This window comes from Vombatus ursinus, unplaced genomic scaffold (genome assembly GCF_900497805.2).
Source record: "Vombatus ursinus unplaced genomic scaffold, bare-nosed wombat genome assembly UNPS02014789.1, whole genome shotgun sequence".
NCBI classification, from domain to species: Eukaryota; Metazoa; Chordata; class Mammalia; order Diprotodontia; family Vombatidae; genus Vombatus; species Vombatus ursinus.
In genome coordinates, this window is record NW_020954567.1 from 15,125,906 (window position 1) to 15,144,866 (window position 18,961).

General features: G+C 37.3%; 1 protein-coding gene across 3 annotated transcripts in view; it reads right to left on the reverse strand.

The window, feature by feature from the left end:
- COP1 (COP1 E3 ubiquitin ligase) overlaps positions 1-18,961 on the reverse strand; it is a 237,442-nt gene that overhangs the window by 199,189 nt on the left and 19,292 nt on the right. For all 3 annotated transcript variants that reach the window (XM_027868647.1, XM_027868646.1, XM_027868645.1), the window contains exon 2: positions 9,706-9,765. In XM_027868647.1, coding sequence (XP_027724448.1) covers positions 9,706-9,765 — 60 coding nt within the window. The remainder of the gene's footprint in view (positions 1-9,705; positions 9,766-18,961) is intronic.

The window sequence follows — 18,961 nt, forward strand, 5'->3', positions numbered from 1 at the left end:
ATCCTGCTCATCATTTCTTATAGCACAATAGCATTCCATCACAATCACATACCACAATTTGTTCAGTCATTGCCCAATTGATAAGCATCCTCTTTATTTCCAATTCTTTGCCACCAGAAAAGAGCTGATATAAACATTTTTGGTAAATCTAGGTCCTTTTACTTTTTGTTTTTTCTCTATGGGACACAGACCTAGCAGTGGTTTTGCTAGGTCAAAGGGTATGCGTGGTTTTATAGCCCTTTGGGCATAGTTCCAAATTGCTCTACAAAATGGCTGAATCAGGTCACAAATGCACCAACAACGCATTAATGTCTCATTTTTCCCACAACCCCTCCAACATTTGTCATTTTCCTTTTCTGTCCTATTTGCCAATCCAATAGGTGGTACTTCAGAATTGTTTTAATTTTCATTTCTCCATTCAATAGTGATTTTGAGCATTTTTTTTCCATATGGCTATAGATAGCTTTGATTACGTCATCTGAACACTGCTCATATCTTTTGATCATTTATCAACTGGGGAATGGCTCTTGACTCAGTTCTCTATATATTTTAGAAATTAAGTCTATCAGAGAAACTTGCTTCAAAATTTTTTTTCAGAGTTACAATTGCTAACTGTATTTCTCTCCATACTCTTTCCCCATTTATTCTATTCTCTCTCCTTTCTGTCCTCCTCAAAAGTGTTTTGCTTCTGACTACTGCCTCCCCCAATCTTCCCTCCCTTCTATCACTCCCTCTTCAATTATCCCCCTCCCCTCTGACTTTCCTGTAGGGTAAGATATATTTCTATACCCAGTTCAGTGTGTGTTATTCCCTCTCTGAGCCAAGTCCAATGAGAGGAAGGTTCACTCACTCCCTCTCACCTCCATCTTCCCCTCCACTGTAAAAGCTTTTTCTTGCTTCTTCTGTGTGAGATAATTTGCCCCATTCTAGCTTTCCCTTTCTATTTCTCCCAGTGCATTCCTCTCTCACCCCTTAATTTTATTTTTTTTAGATATCACTTCATATTTATCTCACACCTATGCCCTCTGTCTATATATACTCCTTCTAACTGCCCTAATAATGAGTTACAAGTATGAGTTACAAGTATCATCTTCCCATGCAGGAATGTAAACAGTTTAACCTTATTAAGTCCCTTAGGATTTCTCTTTCACGTTTAATTTTTCATGCTTCTCTTGAGTTTTGTAACTAAAAATCAAATTTTCTATTCTGCTCTGATCTTTTCATCAATAATGCTTGAAAGTCGTCTATTTTGTTGAATGTCTATTTTTTTCCCCTGAAGGACTATACTCAGTTTTGGGGGATAGATGATTCTTGGTTGTAATCCTAGCTCCTTTGCCCACCAAAATATCATATTCCATACCCTCCAATCCTTTAATGTAGAAGCTGCTAAATCTTGTGTTATCTTTACTATGTTTCCATGATACCTGAATTGTTTCTTTCTGGCTGTTTAAAAAATTTTTTTTCGCTGACCTGAGAATTCTGGAATTTGGCTACAATATTCCTGGGAATTTCATTTTGGGATTTCTTTCAGGAGGTGATCAGTGGATTCTTTCAGTTTCTATTTTACACTCTGGTTCTACAATATCAGGACAGTTTTCCTTGACAATTTCATGAAAAATGATTTATAAGCTCTTTTTTTTTGATCATGGCTTTCAGGAAGTCTAATAATTTTAAAATTATCTCTCCTAGATCTATTTTTCAGGTAAGTTATTTTTCCAATGAGCTATTTTGCATTGTCTTCTATTCTTTCATTCTTTTGGTTTTATTTTACTGTTTCTTGATTTCTCATAAAGTCATTAGCTTCCATTTGCTCAATTCTAATTTTTAAGGAATTATTTTCTTCAGTGAACTTTTGTGCCACCTTTTCCATTTGGCCAATTCTGCTTTTCAATGCATTCTTCTCCTCATTGGGTTTCTTGTACTTCTTTTACCATCTGGCCTAGTATGTTTTTCAAGGTGTTATTTTCTTAAGTTTTTTTTTTTTGTTTGTTTCTCCTTTACCAACCTGTTGACTCTTTTTTCATGATCTTCTTGTATCTTTCTCATTTCTCTCCCAATTTTTCCTCTATCTTTCTTACCTGATTTTTAAAATCCTTTTTGGTCAGAATCTTTTTCTGCTCATTTTTCCAGTCTATCTCTTGACTTGTAACTCTTTGTTAAAGTGAGGCTCGACTTCCAGGGTAGAGGATGCACTGTCCCAAGCTTCAGGGTTTCTGTGCAGCTGTTTTCAGAGACACTTCTAGGCACCTGTAAGTTTTCAGCTCTTCCAAGGTGGTACGATCTAAGGAGAGTGTTTACTACTCTCCTGGCCTGTGCTCCGGTCTGCAAGTAACCACAAGCACTCTTTTCTGCCCTGGAACTAAGATCAGGGTCTCAGCTCCACTATAGTGCATAAGCTTTGGTGTGCTAGCGCTCCTCCTGCCCTGAGAATGCCACCCAGGACTACAACACAGACTCAAGTATGGGTAAAGCAACAGAGTCCTGCCCCTAGTGCCAGCAAAGAGACCCCTGTAATCTCCTTCTGATCAGTTGTTCAAGCTCCCCCTACTGTCTGTGGGCTGAGGGCTCCAGAAGCAGCTGTTACTGCTGCAGATTCAGTTGCTCCCAAGGCCTGTTCCTGGTTTGCTGGGGTCCGGTCTTCACAGGCACAGCCTGTGCTGGATCATATTCCACTCTCACTCCAGTGGGACAGACCTTTCCCGACGACCTTCTAAGTTGTCTTTGGCTGGAAAATTATTTCACCCTCTCCTTTTGTGGGTTCTGCTGCTCCAGGAATTGTTTTATGGCATTCTTTAAAGGTATATTGGAGCGATCTCAGGCAAATTGCTGCCTTTTCTCCACCATTGTGGCTCTGCCTCTGAGTTGTATGATTTTGTCCTTAGGAAGCCTACATGAATTGTTGCATAATTAGTTTTTAATGCTCATTCTCAAAGAGCATATTTAAAATCACAAATCTGAAAAAATTACTGTTATTTATTGAGTGGGGTGAGTATAAGTCATCCCAAAGCAAAAAGAGGTATAGGAAACAGTGTTGGTGCAGTAGAAAAAGTGGGGAATTTCAATGTAGAGGGCCCAGGTTTAAATCCCAGCTCTACCATTTAATAGGGGTAACCACTGGCAACTCACTGAACTTCCCTGGGACTCAACTTCCTCAATTTTAAACCAAGGGGGTTGTCCCACATGGCCTCAGAGGTTCCTTCCTGCTCCAAAGCTATGATCCTATGAGGTTGGTCTAGGAATCTCTAAGGACCCTTCCAGTTCTAAAAGCAATAAAGTGTATTTTAATGTAATTCTAAGGTTATCAAATTGGACTTATGACTAACCAAACTTTCTAAAAGTTTTCTCCTGAACAAAAATTCAATCTAATTCATACCAAATATTGTTAAGTACCTGCTAGGTGCAGGGCATAATGCTAGCCTATGGAGATCCAAAGACAAAACTGAAAAGCAGTCCTGTCCTCAAAAACCTTATATTCTATTGGGGGTTATGACATAGAAGCAGATCAGTAAATAAACCATAATTTGAAAAAGATAAGAACACTAATAACTAAAGAACTATGGAAAAGTTTTAAGCAGGGGGCAGATGAGACATCTGAAGATCTTCTCTTCTAAATCTACAATCCTATTATACAGTAGATGAACCTTGAAAGAAGTTAAGAATTCTGAGGCAGAACCAAGGAAGAAATGCATTCCAGGTACCCAGGTGTGGATAAAAGGAAATCAAAGGCTAAGATATAGGAGAGTAAATAATAAATCCATATAACATAAAACGACCCACCCTAGAACACTGAACATTGAACATAAAAGGGAGTAATATGAAGTAACTCTAGATAGAGGAAAAGGGCTAGAATCATAATATGAAGGACTTTAAATGTCATGCTGATGAGTTTGTACGTTAACCTATATGTAAGACAAAAATAGTGAACATTCTTGAGCAAAAAACATGCCATGATCACATGCTTTAGGAAGATTATTTTGGTAGTTGTGTGTAGAATGGATTGGATAGGGGAACCTAGAAGCCAGGAGACCAATTAAAAAGTTATTTTAAAGTTAACAGCTGCGAAGTAATGAGGACTTGAATTAGAATGGTGGTTATTTCAGTAAAAAGATGATGACAGATGCCAAAGACGTTGGGGAGGTAGAATCAGTAAGACTTGGCAACTGATTGGCTTCAAGACAGAAGCTGAAGAAAAAAAAAGCTGAGGAAAAAAGTTACGAAGCAATGAATCTTAAAGAGAAACATATTTTATTGTATATCTAAATTCCACATATTTATACCTTTTAATATCTTCCTCCTCTCTCCCTTAAAAAATAAAACAAAACAAAAAAACATACATGAATTTCCCTCAAAACCTACTCACTATACCAGTTTACTACTAGGTTCCATTTTTTCACTTTCTTCCTGGAAAGGAAAGGAGGAAAAAAAACAAACAATAACAAAGAAAAAAAAAAAACAACTAGCCAAAATTAAGGGCAGAACAGGCCGAGAACTGGTATAGAAATCTCCACTGGTTAAAACAGTATGACATCATCTTGCACAAAATCTCTCCAGTCATCTACTGCTCTAACACTGATCTAATACTGATCTAACAGCATCTTCATTAATTTTCCAAATATTCTTTTTCTCCCCAGACAATGTCAAAGATCTGATCAGCTCTTATCCCTAACTTTACGGCAAGAAGATCCAAAGTTGTGAGCAACCGTTACAAGATTAGACTGTCACTCTGAAATTCTAAATTTTTCTTCTTATTCTCAAATAATACTCATCCCACTCACCCACCAACTCAAAGTCATTTTTATTTATTTTTTTAAATTATAGGCATATCATAAATCTGAGGCAAAATCTTACAGAATCTTAGAACTAGAAGAAACCACTGCAACCACTTGGTCACAGCATTCTAATTTAACAAATGAAAGAAGAGCCTCCTCTTCATATGAGACATGTGAAAGAGGAGATAGTGACAGAAAGTATTTGAGTAAAGTGAGATGAAATGAGGAGAAAGAACTCTTTGCTAATTGTCTTAATTTTTTCAGGGAAACATAAGGCAAGCAGCTGAAAGGATAGGTGTAGGGGAAGTTAATGGAAAGTCTGAGGAGCAATAAAAGGTTTGGAAAAGCCACCATGAGTAGCATAGTAAGTCAATTAAGGTGTAAAACGATTGCCTCACTGTAGGGAGGACCCAGTTGAGATTATGTAACATAAACTTGTAGTGGATCCAGTCAGTACAGTTAGGTGATTTTCTCAAGCTTTGTTTAGCAGCAGGTACAAAGGAGTAAAGGCAGCAGATGGTGGGAATAATCTGAGGTGGGGGTTTGGCAGGGGAAAATCAGCAATATGAAAAGAGGGCAAGGGTCCTGAGAGAAAATGACAGCATGAAGTTGAACTGGTTCACCAAGGGGTCAAGATGAGGAAAGGAGGAAAAAAAAAAGATGAGGAAAGGAGAACAGTGATGTCACTTAAGAAGTGATGATGCCCTAGGAAAGAACTGAGGGACTGAGAGACTGGAGAGCATGATGAGGACAAAGAATAGGGTGTAGGGTTGCAAAGTAGAGGTTGTGGTAGAATGACAATAGATTGTGATCAAATAAAGGAATTTCAAAGCTCAAAGAACATGGAAGTGGTGCATTTGTGGGTGATAAAAAGATCAAGGTATATGATTCTCTTTGTGTATAGCTGAGGTAAAATGGAGAAGTAGGTCATAAGAAATGAGTAAGTTGAGGGACTGGAAGGTTAAATATTTGAGGGAGTACCAATATGTATGTTGAAGTGCCCTACTATGACAGCAGAAGTTGGAGAGGAAAGACAATATGAATTTAAAAGGTTTTTTTAGCCCCTAACGTTGCAGAAAGCAAAGTGCTCTCTGGAATCAAAGGACTTAGGTTCCAAAACTGCTTGTGATGCTTACTATTTGTGTGACCATGGAATAACACACTTAACATTCCTGGCACTCGATTTATTCATTTGTATATTGAGGGGATGGAACTACAGGTTCCTCCCAATTTTACATGTATGATTCTAAAATATTACTCTGGATACGGATTATAGAACCCATATCTCCTTATTCTTCGTAGAGAACTCTACAGAAACATTCCGGATTTTTTCCTCTCCCTTGTGCTATCATAGTAGAGGAGCTAAGTCACTTAGGAATGGCACTCCTACCCTGGGGCTACACCACTCTGATTGGCAAGAGCCTACCTTATCTAACCAGCCTAACTATATTTCAACTCAGCCATCTTCTGGCTCTCCTCCAACCCCACTTTCTACTTTCTACTTCTTGCTCTGGTACTAATGCAACATTACCACTGCTTTCTAGAAATGACATATCAGTCAACTGCTCCATTTTTTCATTTACAATCCCTATTGTCTTATCTGACCAAAATACCTTTCCTTGGCTACCATACTACCCTATATGTAATAGCAGTAATAATTTAACAATAACAACAACAACTAACATTTATATAGAACTTACTATTTGCCAACCACTGTGCCTAAGTGCTATACAATGTTATTACCTGCTCCTTTTTGAATATTTGAATATAAGCTTCTTTAGGACAGGGATTATCTCATTTTTGCATTGGTATCCCCAGTGCTTAGTACAGTTCCTGACACATAATACATACATAATAAATGCTTTTTCATTCACTCATTCAAGCTCCTTAAGTACTTATATCATTTTTCATCTTTCTATAACCCAGAACCTATCACAGTGCCTTGCACAGAAAAGGCACATATTTGTTAAAGTTAAAACATATGGCATCAACTGCCGTTTAACAACAGTAATAATATTGATAATAATAATAGCTAAAATTTTAAATGCTTTAAAGTTTGAAAAGTGTTTTACACATCTCATATGTTCCTTATGAAATATAATCTAAAAAGTGGCAGAAACAAGATAAGTAAATACAATATTGCAACAAATTAATAAATTAGATTATCATACAAACTAAAAATAATTATGTACTTCCATTATGTTTATATATATATATATATACATATATACATATACATATATACATATATACATATACATATATATATAATGCCAAAGACTGGTTGTTTACAAAGAAAACTGAAGCCATTCAACTTAAGCCCTCTAACCTCCTCTTCAATTCATCTTAAAAGCCCACGACATTATCTTCCACTCCCTCCATCGCCCAATTATACTACCAGTGCCTTGGATCCCATTTCTGCCTACATGATTACAATTACAATCACAATGTCTTTTCCCTCCTCCCTCCCTCTTCTTACCTCTCTCCATCTCTATCCTTTTTCTTCCTGTCTTCTCCCTCTCCCTCCTACCTTCCTCTCTACACCTCCTTCTTCTCTCATACTTTCCTCGCCCATTACTTTAAACTGACCTGTCTCCTTTAACCTTAAAGAAAAAAAAGAAAAAATTTCACTAGGTCCTACCATACTCTCAAGACATTATCATATATCATTTCTTTCCTTAGTCAAATTCTCAGAAAGAGCTTCTGCCTCCATTTCCTTTCCTCTTACTCACTCAACCCTTTCAAATTTGGCTTCCAACTAGAACTGCTTTCTCCAAAGTTATAAATAATCTCTAAAATGGCAAATGTGACGGTCTTTTCTTAGTCCTGATCTTTCTTAATTTCTACATGCTGCATTTGGCTCTGCTCCTACTTTCTTGTCTCTGGGTTTTCCTAACAGTACTCTCTCTGGGTTCTCCTCTCACCTGCCTAACCACTCCTCAGGCTTCTTTTCTGGATGATATATGGCATGCCTCCCCCAACTGTAGGTATTCCCCAAGGCTCTGTATCTTTGGTAAACCTTCCTTCCTTCTATTCTTTTTTTTTCCTATATATATACACTCTATCTTGGAAATTTCATTAACACCCATGATTAAATTCTCATCTTGACAATATCCCTATTAAATTGACTACTGAACATTTCACACTGGATGTGCCAGTGTAAAATCATCTAAAACTTAGCACATCCAAAATAGAACTCATCTTTCTCCCACTCCCAAAGCTACCCCTGTTCCAAACTTCCCTATTTCTATCAAAGGCACTATACCTATTCCAGGCTTCCAGGACTGTAATAGTGACATTAACTCCTAACTCACTTTCACTCTCTCACTTCTCATAACCAAGCACTTGCCAAATCTTGCCATTTCTAACTCTACGATATTTCTTGCATCTAACCTCTCTGATCACACAACTACCACCTTAAATTCAGGCCCTCAGCACTAATCATCTAGAATCAATCTCCTAACTCATCTACCTATCTCAAGTGCTTCCCCACTCCAGAGCAACCTATACATTACTGCCAAAATGATTTTCCTTAAATGCAGAACTGATCTTATCACTCTCTTATTTGATAAACTCCAGTAGATTCCAATTCCCTTTAGGATAAAATAGAAACTCCTGTTTCATTTTTAAAACTCTTCATAACCTGTACTTAACCTATCTTTCTAGCCTCATGAGGCTTAATTCCCCTCCCCCCCTACCCCCACTCCACATACTGAAATCCAACCAAACTAGCCTTTTGTCTGTTCCTCACACAATGCTCCATTGCCAAGCTCTGGGTATTTGCATACGAAGTTCACAATTCTTGGAATACACTCCCTCCTCAACTCCACTTCAGTCAATCCCTCTCTTCCTTCAAGAGACAAGTCAAGCACCAACTTCTATAAGAAAACTTTTCTGTTAATGTATTTTCTCCCAAAATACTTTGAATAACTACTTTGTATTTATTGGTATTCATTCTCTCTATATTTATTCTTTATATACTTGTACATACTCTCTGCCTCCCCAATTAGAATTTAAGCCCCTTACAAGTAAAGATTTTCATTTTTTGTCTCAGAACAATCAGTACCTACTACGAGTTTCTGACACACAGTTGGGGCTTACTAATTGCTTCTTGATTCTAGCTTAAAAGCCACTGGGCAGCCAGGTGGGACAGTGGATAAAGTACTGAACCTAGAGTCAGGAAGATCTGACCTCAAATGCTAACTAGCTGAGTGGCCCTGCGCAAGTCACTTAATTTGCCTGCCTCAGTTTCCTCAAGTGTAAAATGGAAATAACAGCACTTACTTCCCAGAGTTGTTGTCACAATCAAATGAGATAATATTTGTAAAGCACTTAGTACAGTGCCTGATACATAACAGACACTAAATAAATTGCTTCTTCCCTCTCCCTATCTCCACCCCATCTTAAATACTTAAAAGTTTTCAATTTATCATCCTACCAACTTTAAACAGGAGTAGTAAATTTACAACTCCAAACTATATTGCTATGGAAACAATTAGATAATTTGGGAATGCTATTTTCAAGATCAAGTTAAATCTGCAGAAAATTAAAATTTATTTAGAAACCCAAAGTAGAAACTAAAGGTTAAAAACTCCAAAGTAAAGGCTCAAGTTGACAGAAATAACTCAGCCTAAAATAAAATGAGAATTCTGAAAGCACTAAATGTCAATAAAAGTTACTTATATTAAAAGTTAAAGTACTTATATTCAAGCTATCTATGATCACTACCTTGAGGTGAAAGACATGATCAGAAATGTTTTTAAATCAATCTACAGGATTAAGGTAAATCTAGTAATTTCAGAGAGACTACTCATTTTAACTGGACTTTTACCATTCTTTGAAATTGCTGAAATATAAACAATGTGTAAGTCTGGAAAGTGAATGAATTTAGTTAGAAGTTCCTAAAACACTACTTCAACAAACAAAAGTATCTTACCAGAAACTGTGGCCGCACTTCGTCATGTATGCTTCTTCAATCATATCAAAACAGATGGGGCTAAAAGAAAGTAAGAAGGTAATATGACAAAGTATTTAAAAAAAAACAACAGCACAGTTTTAAAGAAGAATCAGTGACAATACCAGAAAAATAACAAAAAGCATGATTTTCAGAATTTCTATCAACTTTAATTAACTTCAACTTCCAAAGTTCGCCATTATAATTATAATGATGTTCACTATGCTGACCCCAAAGAAGCATAAAATCTTGAAATCCCTTCTGCTTTACAGTAAAGTGAATAATGTTTTGGGATGCAGTGTGGTGTTCTGGAAGTAGTACTGGACACAGAAATGAGAAAAGACTTGGATTCAAATCCCACCTCATACACTTAACAGGTATCTGACCACAGACCTCTCTCTCTAAGATCTTTCCCATCTGAAAAATGGTGATAATAAGAAAACCAGTGACGTATAATGGAAAAAACACTGAAATGTTCATCAAAAGACACCTAGGTTCTAATTCTGCCTGATAGCATTAACTGTGTGCCCACAAGCAAGTCACTTAACCTCATAAAGCATCAGGTTCCTCCCCTATAAGACGGGCAGAAAAATAGCACCTAACTTAAAGGGTTGCTATAGGGTCAAATGATATGTTAAAAATGATATGTTAAGTTCTTTGTAAATCTTAAAAAGCATTATATTTTAGTTGTATTCTATTTTTTTGATCATTAAGCCACCCATAATATTTACACTATCTCTCCTTTAACTATTGTTTTGAGAAGCAGTATGAATAGTAGATAAGGAAAGAACTGGATTGGAAGTCAGATGATCCAGGCTCCAATTCTACTTCCACTACTTATTAGCGGTACGTTTTGATCTTCCTGAGTTCCTCGTCCTGTAAAATGGCGAAAATAATATCTGTACAATCTTCTTCATAAAAGTACTGTCAGTCAGTTGGTCAAAGCTCCTACTAGGTGCCAGGCACAATGCAAAGTACTGGGGATATAAAGACAAAAACCAATCCCTGCTCTCAAGGAGCTCACAGCTCATTGGGGAAAAAACATACAAACAACTAAGTACAAACAAGATACATAGAGAATAAATTGGAGATAAGCAATAGTGGGGAAAAATTATAATTAAAGGGGGATTGGGACAGACTTCTTGTAAAAGGCAAGCTTTTAGCTAGAACTTCAAGGAATCCTAGAGGAGGCGATAAAGGAGAAAATTCTGGAGAGGGGACCAGAGATGAAAAAGTATGGTGAAACTATCTGAATTCAGGAAATGTGCCTTAATCAAGGAACAACAAGGAGGCAACAGTCATGGAACCCGGAGTACCTGGGGTAAGGAAATAAGGAATAAGAAGACTGTAAAGGTAGGAAAGGTATAGATTATAAAGGGCTGTGATACCAAAAATAATAATAACAATAGAGAGAATAGAGAGCCACTTAAATTTACTAAACAAGAGTTTGACATGGTCAGACCTTCTCTTTAGAAAAATCAATTAGATAGCTCAGTGAAGGATACAGAGAAACTAACTAAGAAGGCTACTGCTACAATTCAGGCATGAGATAATGAATCCATGGGAAGTGATGAAATCATCAAGTCAAATAAAATAGGGGGAGAAGAGGGCCCAAGACAGAGCCTTAAGTTAGTGGATAGGACCTGGACAAAGATCAAGCAGCCTAAGAAGGAATTGTTAGCTAGGTAGTAACAGAAACAGGTGACAGCAGTGTTATGAAATATTAGCGAGAATAGAATACTGAGGTGAAGAGGGTGATCTCTCCAGTGTTAAAGGCTAGATAAGAAAATGCGACCTGCTTTGACAATTAAAAAATTGTTGGTAACTCTGGAAAAAAAATCAATTCAGTTAAATGATGAAGTTTGAAGAAAACTTCAGAGAACCAAAGTTAAGAAGGCAAAAAAAGAGGAAGTAAATGCACCAATTGTAGGCAGCATTCTCAAATTAAGCCACAAAAGGGAGGAAAGATTTAAGACAACAGCTAGCATGGGTGGGACAGATCACGAGAGGAGGGTTTTTTTGGGGACAGGAAAGAGATGAGTTAGTAGGAAGTAGGGAAAGAGCCATTAAATAGGAAGAGATGAAAAATTAATAAGAGAGTGGGGATGATAGACAAGGCAATCTGCTAGAAAAGATGGGATGTAATTGAATGATTTGTGCATGTAGAGGGGTTGGCATTAGCAAGAAGGGTATCTTGTCATATGAGAAAGGGGAAGGAGGAGATAGTGCCAGAAAACATATGAGTAGGATGATTTGAGGAGGTGGGCAGAAGGAACTCTCAATTTTTTTAGGGAAATGTGAGGCAAGGTTTTCAGCTCAGATAATGAGAAGAGTGGGAGCCATTGAAGGATTGAGAAAAAATGAAAAGGTTTGGAAAAGGTGCTATTATGAGTGTTATGAGGCTCAAATACCAGAATGAATGTAAAGGATTGTGCAAACCTTAAAGAACTATGTTAACTGACAATAGTATATTTCAGTCAGTTATTCAATAAACATTTATAAGCATCCACTATAAGCCAGAAATTGTTCTAAGGAAGACAGTCCTTTCTCTCTAGTAGTTCACAAGCTAATTGAGGAGAAAACACGGAAACAACTATGCACAAACAAGCTATATACAGGATAAATTGGAAAAAATCAACACAAGGAAGGCACTAGAGTTAAGGAGGATTAAGAAAGGCTTCCTCTAGAAGGTGAGATTTTAGCTCAGACTTGAAGGAAGTCAGGAAAGCTAAGAGGCCAAGATGAGGAAGTATATATCAAGCATGGGAGTTAGCCAGCAAAAATGTACAGAGTTGGAAAATGGAGTGTTTTGTTTAAGAAACAGCAAGAAGGCCATTAACCAGAACACCATATTTACCTGTCTTAGAAAGAAAATAGTTTGCTTGGTAATCAAATGAGACAATATTTATAAAGCACTTAGAACAATTCTTGGCACATAAGCACTGGATAAATACTTATTCCCCATCATTAAAAGGCTTTGCTCACATATTGAAATTGACTCTTGAAGGTAAGATAAATTTTACTACAACTAGAATATAATAGAATACTAAAAAGCATTTAAGTGTCTAACATAATGATAGCTAACATGCAGTGCTCTGAAGTTTACAAATGACTTTATACGTTATCTCATTTGATCCTCACAACATCCCAGTGATGTACGTGTTATTATAATCCCCATATTACAGATAAGGAAACTGAGGCACAGAAGTTAAGTGATCGGCCCAGCATACACAACTAAGTAAATGTTAAAGGGATCAGGAAAGGTTTTTCCCTGAAGAAAGCATACGAGCTTAAAACCAGGGATTTAAATACTGATGTGATATGGGCACACATTCCAGCAATGGAGGCAGCCTTTACAAAGGCATGAAGACATCAAATGCTGGAGTTAGGAAAACAGCAAGTAGGACAATCTGGCTAGAATATTTACTCAAACTTTAAAATACAACAAAACTTTTATTAAAAGACATTTTCAACTAATGAACCTTACGTTGGTCAAATGCAAATTCCTATTTTATCCTTACTACCTCTTTTAAGTAAGTCCAAAAAAAGAGTTGTATCTCTGACAAAATCAAGTCAATCCAAACTTACATACCACAAATATAGACGTGTAAAAACATTTGCTCATAGTATTATACACTTGAATTTTTAAAGTACTTGGGTTACAATTCAAACATATCAAGTATAATTTTCCCACATTTCCATTAGTTGTAAACTCCTATGAAAGAATGGAAATTATTCAGGATTCCAACAGGCTCTTAAATAGATTTATCATTAATAAACCTATCAACTTCTCACAAATCACTTTGCAGACAATGCTTACAATCATCATATTTTACGAGAGCTTTTTTTTAAATTCTATGTTAATAAGAACTAATAAAAGTGTTCTCAATGAAATTGTAGCCAAACAGTGAACGAAGGATGGAGGTAGAAACAGCTCCCTAATACTCTCAGGGAAGTCTTCTGTTGTCTCATAGTTGGGTCACATATCTAAATTCCAATGACTGAGAGGTGGTGAGTGGAAATACGTTGTAGAAAAACTTTTTGCTTAATTTTGGATTAGACTCAAGTCTCTGAGGTCCCTTCCAAATCTGAGATTCTGTGATGCTCCACTGGTCTCCCCGGGGACCAGACTAGGGAAAATTCAAGAGTTCCCTCTGTCCTAGGTTTTCTCCTACATGATTTATCAACGAATCAAGTATTTAAGTGCCTACAGTGCTAGGCATTATAGTGGGGATTGGTAACTGTTTCTAATGCAGTTTTTCTGAGTTTTTATTTTGCCTTTCTTTGTATCCCCAGAGCTTCACTCAGTATCTAGCACATAGTAAATACTTTATAACATAAATGTTGACTGACTGAAATAGTCCTTGCACTCAAGAAGCTAACATCCCTTAAATTCTGGAGAACAACGTTTACACATAAAAATATAAAGTACATTCAAGGTAATTTCAAGGCAAAGATGCTACCAATGGAGTGGATCTAGAAAGGCTTCAGGCAGAAGGTAACCTTTGAACCAATGTGGTGCTATATTTGAGGTGAGAACTGAGGCATAACTAAGAAATTTCACGCCCAGGAAAGTTTCTGAGAATTATGACTCAAAATGGCACAATGGCACAATGAAAAGACTTGCCTAAGGATCAAGAAAACTAGGCTTTAGTCCTCAATCCTACTGACGCAAAGATGTGGTCTTGGCAAGTCATTTCCTCTCACTGGGTCTCAGTTTCCTCATTTGTGAAATTAAGGAGTTAAATAATTTTCAAAGTACCTTCTGGTTCTAACATGCACATGTACACGTATATGTACACACATATCAAATGTGTCTTCTGCCACTCTCCCCATTCACCCGTCTCAAATGACGAAGTGGCCTTACTCCTGTACTAATGCTACACCCCTACTTGTTCAAGAGATCTTATCATATCCCATCTCTCCAACAAATTACTCCCTCCATCAACCCCAACTCTTTCACTTATTTTCAATCTCCCTCTTTTCTGGCTCATTCCCTACTGCCAACAAACATGTCCATGCTGCCCCTGTCCTGAAAAAACCCTCATTAGATCATTCCATCTTGATATCAGCTGACTACAACAGTGCCTCCACTTTCTCTCTTCTCACTCTCTTTAACTCCTTACAATCTGACTCCAACCTTATCATCCCACTGAAACTGCTCACTTCAAAGTTAATAAGGATCTCTTAGTTGCCAAATCCAATGGCCTTTTCTCAATCCTCATTCTCTTGACCTCTCTGAAGCCTTTGCATTGATCACTCAATCCTCCTTCATACTATCTTCTCTCTAGGTTTTCAGGACACCTCTCCAGGACTTTCAGAACATCACCAGGACTCTCTTCTGGTTCTCCTCCTGCCTGACTATTTATTCTCTTTCTGTCTCCTGCTCTTCTAGATGACAACCTGTAACTGCAGGAATCCCTCAGGTTTCTGTCCTGGATTCTCTTCCCTTCTCCCTCTATACTACTTCACTTCATGATCTCATTAGCTCCCATGAACTTAATTACTATCTCTATGATGATGAGTCTCACATCTACCTACCCTGTCCCTAACTCTCTGCTGACCTCCAATCTCATATCTCTTAAATGCCTTTTAGATTTCTTGAACTGGATGTCAGTAAACACCTTAAACTTACCATGTCCAAAATGAAACTTGTTTTCTTTCCCCAAAAAACTCCCCACACACACACATACACACACTTCTACCTTCCCTTTCAACAGAGGGCAACACTATCCCCCCAGTCCCTCAGGCTCACAACCTAGAAGTTATCCTGGATAACCCATCTCTCACCACCACTACTCCATAACAATATCTTGCTAAGCCCTATTGATTTTACCTTTACACTATCTCTCCAATACACCTCTTACTCTCCTCTTACACTGCAATCACTTTAGTCTAGGCCCTAATCACTCACACTTGGACTATTTTAATTGTCCTGCCTCCAAGTGTCTCCCCACTCCAATCCATCCTTCATTCTGCTACTAAAGTGATTTGTCTAAAGTGAAGGTCCAACCATGTCACCCCACTATTGAATAAATGTCAGTGGCTCCCTACTGCTTCCAGAATCAAATACAAAATATTCTGTCTGACATTCAAAGCCCTTCACAACAGCCCCCTCCTACCCTTCCAGTCTTTTTATACCTTAATCCAACACATACTCTTCAATCCAGTAACACTGGTCTAGCTGTTCCATGATTAAGATGCTCCACCTCTCAGACCTGGATATTTTCTCTGCTTGTTTCTCATGCCTAGAATGCTCTCTCTCTTCCATCTCAACTACTGACCTCCCTGGCTTCCTTTTCCATTGCTTTTGTTGATCTTTCACTTTCAAAGGGGACCAATAACATCACAGGGTGATGTCTTGACTTGCATGTGAAATGGATTTGAGTGAGGCAGAGTTGCACAGTCATCAACCTCACTCTCTCTTCCAGAGTCATCAAATTCCAATGACAAGACAAAAGTCAGGACAACCAGAGATGGCCTGGGATATCATGGATAACCTTGGAGTCTTTGATGTCTGACCAAGATCTAAGCTCCTGATTCAGCTGCCTTCATGGCTACTGGAACAAACTGTTCTCATGGATTCATTCTGCTATGGAAGGCTTCACATGCATGCGATAGACATTCCCCTTACTCACTGACAGGTTTGAGGCCTGTCAGTTACCCTCAATTTGGATTAGCCTATCTGCTGCAGGGTGTGTCTGCTACGCATGCTACAGCTTCTTGGAACCACAGGTGAGAGTCAGGTGAAAGGCAGACACCAAAAGTGGATGAGCAGTCCTGAAAAGGGCTCAGCAAACTCTCACATCAGAGGTACAAATCCTCCTTGAAGACCCCATACACCCTTTAAATCCCAACTAAAATCCCACATTCTACAAGAAGCCTTCCTCAACCCCTCTAAATTCTAGTGTCTTCCCTCTGTTAATTATTTCCTATTTATCTAGTATATAACTTGCTTTGTGTATGTGTGCATATATATATATATATATATATATATATATCTCCTACTACACTGAGCTCCTTTAGGGCACGGAATGGCTTTGAACTCCTTTTGTATTCCCAGTGCATAGCACAGTGCCTGGCACATAGCTGGAGAGTAATACATGGGTTAACACATGGTTTTTGGTTGACTGATTACATTTGAAGGATGTTTTATACTAAATCTTCCTACCACCTATTCTGCTCTCATTTAATTTAAAGGTCTGACTGTTTAACAATGAAGACTCATTTGTGTTACGTGTACCGTTTTTTCAACCAGAAATTTAGAACAGGGTGACATCCATTGCTTTTGACAAATGGACCTGAGCTACTGTGGTAAGAAGAACTCATACAATGCAACAAAATCTCCTCAGAAAACCGGAAAATGGTCTGGCAGAAATTCGGTTTATACAAATATTTAAAAATAATGCCAAGATAATCTCTAAATAGCGACATGATGTAACCTCATCAAAAATGAGAGGAGCAAAGAAGAAATTCCTTTTCTGATCTATGATAGGGGAATAGTTTATGACAAAACAGCAGTAGAAAAGATCACAGAAGACAAAACAGACAATTGGCTAACATAAAATTATAAATTCTCTAAGTATTTAGAGTATTTTTTTCATATAGCTATGGAGAGTTCCTCCTTTGAAAATTGCCTGTTTATATCCCTTAAAAAGGTCTCATTTCTAAGACATATAAGGAATTGATTCAAATTTATAAAAATTAAAGTCATTCACTAATGGATAAATGCCAAAGGACATGAATAAACAGTTCTCAAAGGAAGAAATCCAAGCTGTTATTTTTACATAGAAAAATTCTCCAAGGGGGCAGCTAGGTGGTGTAGTAGATAGGGCACTGGCTCTGGCCTCAGGAGGACCTGAGTTCAAATCCAGTCGCAGATACTTGATACTTAACTAGCTGTGTGACCCTGAGCAAGTCACTTAACCCCAACTGCCTCGCCAAAAAAAATAAAAAAATAAAAAATTCTCCAAATCACTAATAACTAGAGAAGTGCAAATTTAAAGCAACTCTGAAGTTTTGTCTCATACCCATCAAATAGGTCAAAAAATGGCAAATGTTGGAGGTGCTGCAGGAAAACAGGAAGACTAATGAATTGTTGATGGAGCCATAAATTGGTCCAACCATTCTGGAAAGCAGTTTAGAACTATGCCCCAAAAGTCACTAAATTAAGTCTGTGTCCTCTGATCCAAAGATACCACTAACTAGGCCTGTATTCCAAAGAGATCAAAGAAAGAGGAAAAGAATCCATATATACAAAAATATTTACCAGAACTCTTTTTGTAGAGGCAAAGGGCTGGAAACTAAGGGAGTACTCAAATGGAGAACTGCTAAGCAAATTACATGGAAGTAATGGGATACTACTATACCATAAAAAAAAGAAAAAGAAAAAAAGGACAGAAGGGATGGATTCAGATAAACCTGGTATAACTCTCATGAAGACAGAGTGAAGTGAGCAGAACCAGGAGAACAGTATCACTGTAAACACAAACAACTTTGAAAGACTTAAGAACTCTGAACAATGAAATGACCAATCAGAATTTCAGAGGACCAATGAGGTAGCATGTTCTTTACCTGATAGAGAGATTAGAAACTCAAAATGTAGGATGATACACTTTTGCTTATGACCAATTCAGGAATTTGTTTTGCTTGACTATTAAGATTTGTTAAAAGGGTTTGGTTTCTCTTCTTTTTTCCCCCCAAGGTGGGATGAGAAGTAGGAAGAAATAAAATAAATGCTTATCAATTTTAAAGTTTTTACATGCTTAATACACACCTAATAACCATCATTCTGGCTTTATAAGATATAAGGACAGAGAGCACTATTTAAGATATAGAGACAAAGAGCTGCCGAAAACCATTTGTACTTCCAGACTATATGCTCTAAACTGTTCCTCTGATTATTACTTGCAAATTCTTGTTAGAAATGCTAAAATCTTCCATTTGATCAATAAGTGCAGCTAAGCTAAATTTTACTAACATGTGATAAATTAATGCTATTTTTCTGATTTGCCTTATTTGTCATCTTCTCCTACCTTCTTTATGCTATGGTCAGCGCACATGAATGTGCTCAACTAATATAAAACCCAATATCAAAATTGCAAGCTTACATTTTGAGCACATAATTAAAACAATTGTCAATTTATACTTATCTTGATTCTTTCCAAAAAAATATTTTATTGATTTGTCAATACTGATTTATAATAATCCTATTTTTTTTCCTTCAGAAGTCATAGCA